At 39.1% G+C, this 14,036-nt stretch overlaps 1 protein-coding gene across 1 annotated transcript; it reads left to right on the top strand.

Moving 5' to 3' along the window:
* Positions 1–4,360: 4,360 nt before the first annotated feature.
* On the top strand, positions 4,361–6,667 carry rtn4rl1b (reticulon 4 receptor-like 1b; the record flags this gene model as incomplete). Its single annotated transcript, XM_073492353.1, has 2 exons — positions 4,361–4,819; positions 5,774–6,667. Coding segments are annotated over 2 exons (1,353 nt in total), but the record flags the coding sequence as incomplete, so codon positions are not given.
* Between the last annotated feature and the right edge of the window lie 7,369 nt (positions 6,668–14,036).

The raw sequence follows: 14,036 nt of genomic DNA, 5'->3' as shown, positions 1-14,036 counted from the left end.
TTGTTTTCATCTGGGTAAACACATAAAAAAGAGAGAGAGAGAGAGGGAAAGAGAAATGCTTTAGTTTTTGAGGAAAAAAGAGAAAGAGAAAAAAAAATCTTGTGAAACTGAGTGGAATTTTTTATTTTTTGCTTTTTTATTCGTGAAACTGAGTAAAAAATGTTTTTGTGTGAAACCTCTTTAAAAAAGTTTGGCAGGAGACTTTTTTTTGTGTTTGTTTTTGTAATACTCATTTTGACCACAAGAGGCTCAAGTGCACCACTATTCTTACAAAGATAATCCTGGCAAAAAAAACCTTTTACATCAGACTTATTAGTTATTAGACTTTACGTTTAAGTTTATCAAACTTATTTTCAAAGAAAATGGATTGAAAAACATAAATTCTTCACTGAGATATGAAGAGTAGAACTGCAAGCCACCGTTATTATATCCACTGAATATTGCAGAGTATAATATTACAGACTATTACATTCAGAGACGGCACATTGAGTGCCACATGGTGATACTGACACTGTATACATTCTGTCAGATGGGTTTTAATCCCTGCTCCCCAGAAGAATAAGCACATTAAACCAATAATCTAATATATTGCTTTACCATTAATAACCACTGTGTGCACAGAGATGACAGTCAACACCTTTTGAGTGTGGAATGAGTCGAGGCATTATTTAGAATCGGCGAATAGCAGCAGCGAAAACACCAGGGTGCTTATCAGAGTCTTTAGAGAGACACAGGAAATTGAGTTTGTCCAGTCTAATGATGGGCAGAGTCACGCAGCTCTACAGACGTACCATTTCCCTCCTATTAGCAGAGATGTGTTATTCATGAGGGCAAATCTAGTGTGAACTATGCCTCACTGCTATTCTACACAGTCACTTCTCAGTCTGTCAGGGGACCTGAGCCATTGTGTTTTATTCATTTATTTATCTATTTCCGTTTCTACACCGCCAAAGAAAAAAGGGAACTTGCTGATGACGAGGTCACGGGGTCAAAACGTGATTGTGCCTGTGAAGAGCTATCAATAGCATCTGTCATCAGTAATCAGTGGGGAGGAAAATGGGGGGAGAGACTCGGAAGTGAAAGAGTTGTGACGAGTGTGTTAAAACACAGCCCGGGCTGCAACCAGAAATAGCCGTGTCTTTCCCTTTCCAAAAACACATTATCTCCCTTTCAGAGCCTCCCCTTTATTCTGCCAAATTCCAATAGGCACTATTGGCATATGTATGCTCCACTGCGTCCAGAGCTATTTATAAAACACAATTTGAGCTGAATGGCTCATTGTGTGAGCGCACAATGCAGTTATGACACACATTAATTTCTTACATTTTCATTTAAGGACAGCATTCCCACACAATGCGTATTTCTTCCTCAGTGCTCGTAACCAGCCTCCCCATTCAAAGCTCTGTAAACAAGCGTCATTAAGCCTTTTATGCTTTTCACGCTGACATGATCTTTCCCTAATTCACTCTCAAACCTGACGTACATGTTAATGTCTTAGTGTATCCATAGAAGGCTTATACATGCGGTAAATTACACATAGTATTCCCGTGACATCAGGGTCTAAATACATCTGGGAACTAGTCTTTAAAAATAGTGTTTTGAGTGTTATAGTGTGTGTGTCATGGTGGTTTATTTACAATAACATCTGTGTTTTAAGTGGTGTTTTGTGTGTTTATGGGATGCTGAGATCAGTGAGCTGGCAGGTATTTAAGTCTCCAGTGGAGGTGCGTGTTGTGCCAACTTCAAAAGGGAGCACACATGGCCTCAGTGTGGCTGAAAACAAGAGCGAACGGTGTGTCATTCTCCCTCGTCGTTCAGTCTGCATGCAGAGGAGAGATGCGTTAATCTGAAGAGCATTCACATCATAAATTCACATCTAGTATAAGCCTCATCAGAGAGGAAGTGAAAAGCTTCTGTGCACAGGAAATGAAAGTAGGAAGATAACCTACCCTATATCAGCCACTTTTTTTTTTACTATAAATGGAGGTTTTGTGCACAGCAGTAAAAAAAAAAAAAAAAAAATAGCCATTTTAGAGAAACCGATTAAGCAGGATAAAGAATCTAGTACTTTGTCCTGACAAGCTGCGGAGAGTGATGGGAGAGGAGGCACATCCTTGTGTCCAACGTGATTAGCAGATCACTGATTCAAATTGTCTCACTATCTGGGCACTATCTACATTCTCATCCCCTCGCTCTGCCCGTGTATCACACTTATCACTGTCTGTCTCTCGCACGCTCTGATCATTTTCCCGTTAGAAATCTGCTGCCTAATTCTATTGACATGCATGAAGTAAAGTGTTAATGGAAATAGTTTAAGGCCTGGAAAAATATAATTACTGGAGTGAGAGAAGGTCTTATGAATCAGTTTTATGAATAATGGAATCTCTAGGATGAATCCCCGCTAAGACAGGTGATTGAAACGAGTATTATTTCATCTCGGAGCAAATGTAAAAGCAGAAGACAGATTAAATTGGTTACGTTGTGTGTGCTCTTTATAAGAATGCTTCTACTGTGAGGGTCAGTAGTATAAAAAAAAAAATATGAGCAAATTACAAAGAAGCTGCATCTCAAGTACCTTTAATGCAAATGCTCCTCGAACAGCAGCTGGAGAAATTGTCTCGTCTTGCTTATTTGTCTGATAAATAAAGCAAACCTTTATTTCCAAAAAGTAATGCAAAATGTTTTCCCCTGATTTACTCAGTCAATAGGTGCCATGCTTGATACATCTTCATGGAAGTGGCGAGTAGAGAGACGGATTGAGATAAAAACTGCTGCAATGGAACAGCACTCTTGTTTGGTCTTGACTGTGTGACAAATGCGGATATAGCCAGTAATACACCTAAAGCATCCGTGTCGTGACGCAGGTCATGAGTAAAGCCAAGCTTTCATGGCACGACATGCCCTCCAACATACTCACATGCGTATCAGCACACATGAACACTCGCATTCAGCCTTTTTGACAGCGCTCAACCGTGAAGAATCACCTCATTTAGTGGGCACATTTCTGATTTAGGAGGATGCACGCATTTCCATTGTTGCCCAGTAGCAGGGCTTAACAAATAGGATTAGATCCGTGCCCAGGAGAGCACGCTCCTGTTCAGGTGACACACAGCTCCGCAACTAGACACAGAGAATTACTGTTAAAGGTCAGTGGAGTCAGACGCTGAATGTCACAGCTTAGCCACAGTTTGGCGAGAAAATACATTAGATAAATACGCCTGTCTCTTGGTGGAGAGTAATTCTGCAGCTCCTGAATTTCCAGCATAAAAGACCCAGGATTACAGGGTGAGTTAAAAGGCAACAGAGGCGTATCGATTAGAAGCAGCGAATCAGGCCTTTGCTATGCTGTGAATAATAAATTGAGTAGAAGACAGCCAGGGGTTGTCAGATGGAAGTTTCATGACGGGCTGTGAGTTTGTGCTCATTTTTGATGAGACTGTGGATAAGTCACATCTCCCGTCTAAAGGATCTAGGGAATCATGTCACCGATCAGAAAGCGCCTCAGAGCAGCTTACTACCAGTTTAAATAAGCATTCCACGCCCCATTTAACAGCACAAAAAAGACTGATTACAGCCTCCGCTCGCTGCAAAGTAGTGCCAATGGACTCGGGGAAGGAAGGGATTGGACTCTTAATAGCACATCTCCCTAAGGTGGCAGGATATTAGAAAGGGTAATTTATGAAATAGCCGCATATGTGTCGAATCAGACAAGAGTGTTGCACCAGGGATCCAATCAGCTTCACTGAGATGTCTTGTGACTCACTGGAGCAGGTGTTATCGTTTGCTCTCTTCAATAGACTGCTCATTGTGGGCCTACACACTCGGTGGATTCGGTTAGTAAACTGTGACGGATAAGGTCCATATGTGTAGCAAGTTGAACCAATCAGAGAGACAATCACTGAAACCGAAGAAACGAAACGCAAAATGGATCAAGGCTGAGCCACACATGTCTCTGTTTGGCAGAAAATCAGAATATGAATTTGTTTGCAAAATCATGACTCAATCGCTCATGGATTCTGCTCAGTGTTCTTGTTTCCTGACTGGTTTTCTATGGCACCAGTCCATACTAGAATATCAACTTTTAGTCACACTAGCAGTGTGGGATGGCAATGTCAGTCTGTTGGTTTTTTGGTTGGTCCAACAGTTTGGTCCTGACTGAAATATCTCAACTATTGTCATTAAACTTTATTCAGAGATTCATGGTCATAGGGTCTGTTAGATTTATTGTCTTGGACCTTGCTACAGCTATCCAAGGTCCCTCAAGGATAAATTCTAATGACTTTGGTTATGCCCTGTTCGCTCCAGACTTTCAGATTTTTGATCATGTCCTCTCTTCCTCAACCTTTCTCTTTGTGTGCTCTCTGCAGGCTGCGGGCTGGAGTTCCTGCTGGTTCTCTGTGGGCTCGAGTTGTCCTGGTCCTGCCCCCGTCACTGTATCTGCTACACCGCGCCCAGCACCGTCTCCTGCCAAGCCCACAACTTCCTGTCGGTCCCCGAAGGCATTCCTCCTGACAGCGAGCGCATCTTCTTACAGAACAATAAGATCCATCGCTTACTCCGGGGCCACTTCAGCTCCGACCTGGTCACTCTCTGGATCTACTCCAATAACATCACATACATCGAGCCCTCCACCTTCCACGGCTTCACGGTGCTCGAGGAGCTGGATCTGGGAGACAACCGCCACCTGCGCTCCTTGGCTGAAGACACCTTTCACGGGCTGAGTCGGCTCAATGCGCTACACCTCTACCGTTGTGGGCTCAGTTCACTTCCTAATAACATCTTCCAAGGCCTCAGAAACCTGCAGTATCTCTACTTGCAGGTACACTATACAGTTTCATTCTGGTTCATTTGTCACCAAGACTCTATTAGAGCTGCCACCCTTCCGAAGAACAAATTTGAACCAGCACTGACTTTATTTTAAATAATTCTAACACAACCCACGTAGACTAATCCTAAATTATGTTGCAGAGTTAATGTTCTGTTCAGTGCCTCCGCTGCCTCACTTGAGTGACAAGCTGCCAACAACATCAGCAAACAGCCACAATTTTTCCTTCTATGGTGTCAAATCCAAATGTTTTTTAACACATTACTTCTCAGATTGTTTGGTGTCATGATTATTCATTGAGCACTAGAGCTGCAACGATTATTTGACAAATCAATTAGTCGATTAAAAGAAAATAAATTTTGAGAAGCTTTTAATCACTTCAGTTAATTTTCAAGCAAAAATGTCAAACATTTACTGGGTATGGCTTCTTTAATGTAAGGATGTGCTGCTTTTCTTTGTCATTCATGATAGTAAATGAAGAGTCTTTGGGTTTTGACTGTTTGTGAACAAATAAAGCAATTTGAAGATGCCACTTTGGGCTCTGGGAAATGGTAATGAAAATTTTTCACAATTTGTGTGACATTGTAAACTATTTATCAATTATTTGTGAAAAAAAACAGATTAATCGACAATGCAAATAATTATTGCAGCTCTATTTTCTCCATTTCGTGACAATAACAGCAATAGCCTGGTTTCTTGAAGGCAACAGGGTATAAACATGGTCAGATGGACAGTGCATTCGAGTATTTAGGCCATTGGCACTGGCCCCAATGCCACCGTGCATACCCTTTCTATTTTTTCACCCCTGCCCCTCAAACATCCTGAGTCCGACACTGGCCAGTAGAATTCATGGCATGAAGGCATAAGTTAGGTTACAGGAATACAGTAATTCATTTTTGAATGAGCACTTTGTCTAATATATAATCTTGATATTGTGTGCTCTCTCAGGAGAATCATCTGAAGTTCCTGCAGGATGACACATTCATGGACCTCCACAACCTGAGCCACCTGTTCCTGCATGGAAACCGCCTGTGGAGCATTAACCAGAACACATTCAGAGGCCTCCGAGCTTTGGACCGACTGCTTCTGCACCAGAACCAGATTGAGTGGGTCGACCGCCTGGCCTTCCATGACCTGAAACGTCTCACCACCCTCTACCTGTTCAACAACTCTCTGATACAGCTGTCCGGACAGTGCCTGGACACGCTGCCCGCCTTGGAATACCTGCGCCTCAACGACAACCCCTGGTCGTGTGACTGCAAGGCCTTGTCGCTATGGGAATGGTTGAAACGTTTCCGAGGTTCGACGTCTTCAGTGGGTTGTCATGCCCCGGCTGATTTGGTTGGGAAAGACCTCAAGGAGCTGCGCAAGGAGGACTTCCCAAACTGTTCACCAACTGTTCCTAACTCGGAGTCCAGAGCCCAGACTAACAATTTATCTGGCACGGTGAATCCGTCTATGAATCGTGGAGTAGTGGTGGGCTCTGGAGGGCAGACCCACATAGTGCACCCCTCGAGGCCTGGCCGACCTCGGAACTGCACAAAGCCTCGTAACAGGGTGAGCAAGGGGAAGGGTGACAATGAAGTTCACCACTCGAAGGAGGTCATGGCAGACAAGGAGGATTCCTCCCCAGATTTCACAGACGGTGGGAAACATGACCACACGTCTCCGGACGGCACCGTCACACGGAGGAAGCACAAGTGCACTCCCCGGACCACTGTTCGTCCCCCAAGTGGGGTTCAGCAAGCCAACAATAGGGCAACCTCATCCCAGTCCTTACTACATGTCTTTGCCCTCTTTGTGGCCTTGGTAACGACAAATATTGACTACATCCTCCGTTGACCTACAGAGGGTTTGGCAAATGCTAATCACAAAAAAACACAGCCCTCAGACCCTCTCTTGCTCCTGCACTACAAGGCCTGTGTGTCTTTTCTGTATGTGTGTGTGAGTGTGATTATATGTGTAAATGTTGTGTAGGGAGCTTTACTGTTCAGACTGAAACAGGGCATCAAAGCATCAAACATCTACAACAGAGAGACTCACAGCACAAAAATCAGAGGGACTGCGAGTCAGAGGATGAGAAAAGGTTAACGCAGAACAAGCTTGCACTGCCACTTATGCCAGTATGATTTCATCCTCATATGTCTTGGCATATATATATAAATATATATATATATATATTATTTTTTTTAAACTTCTGTTTCTCACTTAGCTGGAGCTCAGATGACCAAAATTTGGTGTAAATGGAGTAAAAAAGGAAGAGAGGACTGAGCAAACAGGTGGAACTTGCTAGCTAGTTAGCTCTGAGACAGATAAGCTAAGACAAGTGCTCCACTCAGCTTTCATTTTCAGTTCAGTTTGTTAATTGTTATGAAGAAGGTACAAATGGGAAGTAGATGAACATGAATCCTCGCTCATCCTGTCTGCCAGGAGCATTTTTCTGTTGCATCCTTTGCAAACAACAGATGCGAACAATTGGGTGTCAGTGTTACTCATAAAAGAGGTGAAGAACAAGCATGGCAATAAACTAATAAAGTCGTATCAGACATAGAAATGTGCCATCCTCACAACAAAATGGAAATCTATAGCCACAGGTGTTGGAAACAGAGCTGACAGTTGGCTCTAGCAAATTGTAACAACTACTCTCTACCTAAAGCTGGCTCTTCAGGTGCTGTACCAACTTTCTGCCTATGTAACAGTATTCCACATCGGTATTACATCTCTTCACACAACTCGGCTTCCATCTTCATTTATGTCTCTCCTTCTGTGCAACTGAATATTAGGCTGCTAATTGTTTCAAGATGACAAGGACTGCCATGCGCTATTTTCATTTGCTTGGAAAAACAATGTGTGTCTCTGGGAGATCAAGCTGTGAATATTGACGAGTCTGTCTATATCTCGTGTCAGATGTTGTTCATTTGATTTTTTCTACGACACAAAATGGACCTAGAGACAGATATCCCTGCTGCAGGGCCGACAGGAGCCTTAGAGGTCGAGGGGTCAGACGGGGCTTTCTCAGCTTCCCAGTGAGGTCGCACTGAACTGATGCCTCCTCAGCGAGGGCGTATACCCGCCTCACTGAGAACGTGAGGAACACATTTTTTTTTCTTAATCACTTAACTTCAAAGGATACGAGACCAAGACTCGAGAAAAAAAATGTGTGTGTGCCGTAACTGACTCGTGTGATCAGTAAAAGATGAAAAAAAAAAAAAAAACACTTTGAATGGAGCATGGCTAAATGAGGATCATGCAGAGAGAATTGCGCCTCTTAATTGACTGATGTGATTGTTCATGGATGTGGGGATCCAAGACAAAGACAATCGCTTCTGAAGTAACAAGGCGATGCAGTTCAATGCTGATCGACAGATGGACAATTACCGGACGTCTTGCTGTACTTCTGGAGCTTTTGTGCCTCCCTTAAATCTACTGATAAGATGGTGTTTGTATCAATGATGTGAACTGTAACAATGGAGACAAGAGGACTTCTTGCAGTGCTGATATTAATCATTTACTGTATTACTATGAGAAAAACAATATCAGTGACATTGATGATGATAACAGGGTTTCCTGCTCCTCCCGTCAGGAGGAGTCTTTCAATTTTTTTTTGGATTTTCTGGTGATTTGTTTATTTACGTATTTTTCATGTTATATTTTTAGAGCCTTTGATTTGTCGATGCACAATTCCTCACCTCCCTCTTTCTCGTTCTACTGTATGCCTACTCATCTTCTTTCTTTGCCATAATTCAATTGTTCAGTAAGTTATCATCAGAAAACAACAACAGTACAAAAATGTTTATAAAGATATTAAAATCTATATCTTCTTATGTCTACCGTTGCAGTCTGAGTCTGTTTATTGCTGCATTTAAGGTTTTAAAGGCTTGTTTGGACAAAGTTAAAGGCATCCTTGATCCCCTCTTTTCTTGCCTTTATTTCCTTTTAATTCATTTAAGCCCAAAAATCGATTCTGTCAGCAAGTTTAGCCTTTTTCCCATCCTGTTTCCGGCTCTGTCTTTGCACTAGTTAGCAATTTGTCTCCCCTGATCAGCCCCTGCTGGCTAAACTTGCTGCTTCCTCCAAACAGATCCCCTCTTCCTTCCTGTGCTCATCCAGGATTTATGTAAAGCATATAATGTAAATATTAGTGGAATATAAGTGCAACGACATACAGAAGTTAAACATATAATAAGTTCAGGGGGAAAAGGGACGTTCAAAGATGACACGCGGACCATAGTGTGATATATTGCAGTTCAATAAATCACTGAAAAGCAGTAAGGATATTAATGAAAGTGTCACATGGAATCTGTAGATATTCCAGCCTATTATTATTATTAATGGGCCTTTAGAACATGAATTCTATTTCCTCTTCTTTACGTTGCTCTCGCTGTGATAGAAATTGATCCGCTAGTAAGTGTTCCATTAAATTTTCTTCTCTGAATTCTGTTAAATGATGAATGAGCATAGAAGGAGTGGTTATATGCATGGATGAGAGTGCTGTGTAATTATATTTTAACTGATAGCAGGTCTGGAGTGTTTGATGTTTATCTACTCACCACCAGCAGTTTTTACCCCCTCTCAGCTCATTCCAACAACCACCTCATAACTACTTTACTACGAGTTCTGCTTTTTACTTTACATAACTCAATGAAATCATTCTTTTTGGACGCAAGATTAAACATTTCATATCAGGAACAGCCCATAAACTGTGAAAATGAAGCAATCAAATCTACGCCATCTACATCCAATTTCATAACTTAATTTTAACACGATTTGCATTAGCTAGAGCCCACATTCAAATCCTGCCAATTCTCTAGTTATGATGATGAGGTATACAGTTAAACTACTTTTTACCATTTAAAAAATATAATTTTTTTGTTTTAATGGCACCAAATATACAGCGTTTATGAAGATTTTTCCAGACTACAAGTCAATCTCATTCATAATGATCAAGTCCAAAGTCAGCTAAGGGTAATTTTCTCGTCTGAATGAGCTGAATGAGATGTTAAATGATAAACTGGAAAAATATGAGGCATCCCTGCATCCATTTGTAACTATTTGCAGAAGCTGATGGGGTGTGGATTCTCTAATCAGCTCGTCCACATGCCCTAAAACATCTGTCACTGTAATTTCGGGGAAAAATGAAGCAATGCACTTATAAAAGTGATGTGAACACAACTTCATAAATGTGATAACAAACATGCTTACGTGCTTACAGCAGTAATGGACATGGAGTAATTTACATTTTTACATAAACACTGACTGGGTTAAATGTAGTTTTAATTTTATATGGAAGAGATTCATTTGAATTAATGATGTACTGACTCCTTTCAGGGTAAAATTCACATTTCCACCAAAAGAACCTGCAACATTATCAGCAGATTGTGAAGGAACAACAGTGTTGACATTATGTCAAAGACATCTACATATTATGGAAGTGATCCATTTTCTAAGTCTGATCTAAAAAAAATTTTTCTCTCCTGTATTTTTGACTTAAGAACTCGTGAAAAAAAGTTTGTGCAGATAATCTCTCTAAGTTCCTTTTTAATTTTTTTCTGTAAAAAAAAAAAATGTGCGAAACGAGTGGGGAAAAAAAAAAGTCCACTTGGCTTCACACATGAAAAAATATTTTTCCTAGAAAACCTTTTTCCAGGAATTCTTTTTTCCAAAAACTTTTTCCCCTCAGTTTTATAGAAATGTAAAAAAATAAATAAATAATTAAAAATAAAGAGCGGGAGAGAAAGAAATCACTCACTCCTCTTTACTTTCACATATTTTTTAAATTTTTGTTTACATTTTTTATGAAACTGAGGTGAAAAAAGTTTTTGGAACTTGAATTGGTGTCAGGAGAATTTTTTTTTTCAAAACATTTTTTGAGAGAGAGAGAGAAAACGTTAAGTGAAAGATTCAAATGATTTTTTTTTTTTTTTTTTTACATTTTTCTAAGACTGAGGTGAAAAAACGTTTTTGGGAAAAAAATAAATTCCTGGAAAATATTTTTTCATGTGTGAAGCAGAGTGAATTTTTTTTTCTTTTTCACTTGTGATAAAAACTTCTCCTAGAATTTTTTTTTTTCAAGAATTTTCTTTTTTCTTTTGTCAAAAAGAAAAATTCTACTCTGCTTCACACATGAAAAAATATTTTCCTAGAAAACTTTTTTCAAATAACTTTTTTTCCAGGATTTTTTTTTCCAAAAACGTTTATAAAAATGTAAAAACAAAAAAAAGGTCATTTGTGAAGAAAAAGTAAAGTGAAAGTAAACATTTTTTTCCCAAGAGAATTTTTTTCATGTAAGAAACTGAGTGAAAAAAATTGTTTCAGGAGAATAAAAAAAACAAAAAAAATGTTCACTCGTAATAAAAACGTCTCCTAGAAAACTATTTTCAAGAATTTTCTTTTTCTTTTTTGCACTCGGAACAAAGAACTTTAAAAAAAAAAAAAAAGTTTCCTAGGAAAAGATTTTATTTTTTTTTTTTTTTACATTTTTTTATAAAACTGAGGGGAAAAAAGTTTTTGGAACTTGAAGAAAATGTTAAGTGAAAGTAAAAATGTTTTCCAAGAGATTTTTTTTTTCATGTAAGAAACTGATTTTTTTCACCTCAGTTTTAGAAAAATGAAAAAAAAAAAGTTATTTAAAAGTTTTTTATCACAAGTGAGAAACAAAATTTTGAAAGAAAAAAAAAATATTAAAAATATTTTTTTCATATTTTTTTTTCTTTCAAAATTTTGTTTCTCACTTGTGATAAAAAACTTTTAAATAACTTTTTTTTTTTTTCATTTTTCTAAAACTGAGGTGAAAAAACGAGAAAATTATCCCGTTATCTCGGGAAACCGGCAGTTGTTATTTCGAGATAATAACTCGAGATCTCGAGAAAACAAATGAAATTAACTCGTTATCACGGGAAAACGGAGGAAATAAAATGTATGAATGCATGGCCCTTTAGGGCTTCCGTAAAAATCACACTCATTTTTACTTTTTTCTTTTTTTTTTTTGTGGTGTCTGTTACTCTGGTGATATGCTGCCCCCTATTGAAACTGCCTTAGAATTCTGGCCATAGTCTACAAAGTACACCTTTAACACAGTGTAGTGTCAGATCAGATACAAAACCATTTTCAAACATTTCAAAACGTGTCCTCAGCATTTTTCATTACTGTATAACAGTTATAGATTTGAAAAAAAAATTGTGAAGTGGCTAAAATGGCCTTTTTTCATTCTGTAAACACCAGTTGTACATCATTTTTTCTAAACCTGTAACCAGTAAACCGGCAGTAACCATTATTAGTGAAAAATAGCAAGCCTGTCTTTGTACAAAGCATAAGCAGCACCAGGGGTGTTCTTATGGGTCGATGTTTTCAGCAAAGCCCTGAATCTTCCACTGTTAATCAAATGTGGTACATTTTGTACTAAACCCAGATCATGGCTGCGTAGGAATGTGTTTTGAACAGAATGGTTGGAGTGAAGTGCTGACAGATACAGACCCTCCCCATGTAGTCTTTTTGCTCAGCCCCTGTCACTGGAGCACCAGCTGGGAGAGTTTCCAACAGTCAGGCCACCAAAATGAAGCCAGGGAAGTAAGCATGATATTTGATTTTTAACCTGAATGAAGCTTTGAAAATGTTCACTCAAACTGATCATTTCACCATGGTATTAAAGATGGCAGCCTGTGCCCATTATGTGCAGACTGGTTATACATAAACACCATGTTGGAGAGTCGTGGATGTTAAAATGTCTCAGAAAGCAGAACAGGCACCACCTTGTGCTTAGTATTGATGTAATGATGATACACAAGCGTTAAAGTTTCCACCAACCTGCAGAAAGTCGCACTCGCCCCCTCTCCTGGATCACAGGTGCCAGATGAAAGAGCAACGCAGATGTGTTTTAATCCAAAACGTTAACGATATTACTCATTTAGTGGCAGCTGAAAACAAACATTCATTTAATAGCTCTTATTTCAAAAGTGGCTGAAATATTTGCTCAAAACTGGTTGGACATTTGTCTTATGTTTGCCATTAAATGTTGCCGCGTCAATGCTTATTCTAATGTGCACCTTCTAATGTGTTTCTTATTGAATGTATTGTACCGTGATGTATGCCACCTTGAATCGTTGAGGGTGAGGTAAAATAGAAATTCAGTAAAATTATCAGGCTACAGGCTAATTTGTTCATTCATGTATATCAAAGGAGGCTAAAGCAATATTTAAACAGTTAACTAAAGTAACAGTAATAATAACAAACACTTTGATTGGTAAATATAACAATGTCAGTAAATAAATATGACCAGAGACTTGTTCAAAAAAGGCAGAAAAAAGGTTCAAGGTGATTTATTTGTACTTATACAACACAGGGTTACATAACACAATGAAAGGTTGTACTACTTAATGCCACACAAATATAGAACATATATATACAGTTATTTATATACATATATACATAAACATGTAGTGCCTTTTCTTTCTAATTTGCATCTGGGTGAATAATGGCAGTAATGAAATGGTTGACATCCTGACATTAAACGTTTGACATCAGGTAAACACTGTCCATCAACTTTGACTATGTGCGAGCACAAAGCATCAGTGATGTAAACACAGGGTCCACCTTTCTGTGTCCCGCTGTAGGGACAATTTTCCTCCACTTTTGAAGTTCATTTGTCAGCTTGGATCACGGCCCTCTCCTTGAGTGCAACAGTGTGATCAGCGATGTTGTGCCCACATTTTTAGAGAGACCTGGCTTCATTTCCTTTCCTTAAATCTAAGATGGATTAGCATTGTTCCCATCCTGGATCTCTCCCCTCTAGATGAAATGATATTTCCAAAAACAGTGTGTGTCCAGCACACACAAACCTGTAAACTCACTCACACACAGCTGGTCAGGTTGGATGGTATACAAATGCCATGGGCAAATCTGCTGCCTCTAATCTAAAAGCTGTGCTTTCTTATCCAATGCTGATGAATTTATGTCTGTCATGGGTAATACTGGTTTCATTAGTAAAAGTGTGAAAGTAAAAAGGAGTGAGTGATTTCTTTCTTCTTACATTTTTCTAAAACTGAGGGGAGAAAAGTTCTTTGAAAAAGAATTTCCTGGAAAAAAAATTCCTAGGAAAAGATTTTTTTTTTTTTTTTTTACATTTTTATAAAACTGAGGGGAAAAAAGTTTTTGGAACTTGAAGAAAATGTTACGGAAGCCTTAAAGGACCATGCATTCATACATTTTATTTCCT

The sequence above is a fragment of the Pagrus major genome, chromosome 2 (assembly GCF_040436345.1).
Source record: "Pagrus major chromosome 2, Pma_NU_1.0".
In the NCBI taxonomy this organism is placed as follows: domain Eukaryota; kingdom Metazoa; phylum Chordata; class Actinopteri; order Spariformes; family Sparidae; genus Pagrus; species Pagrus major.
Note: the sequence above shows the minus strand (reverse complement) of the source record. Positions and strands in the feature narration are given on the sequence as shown.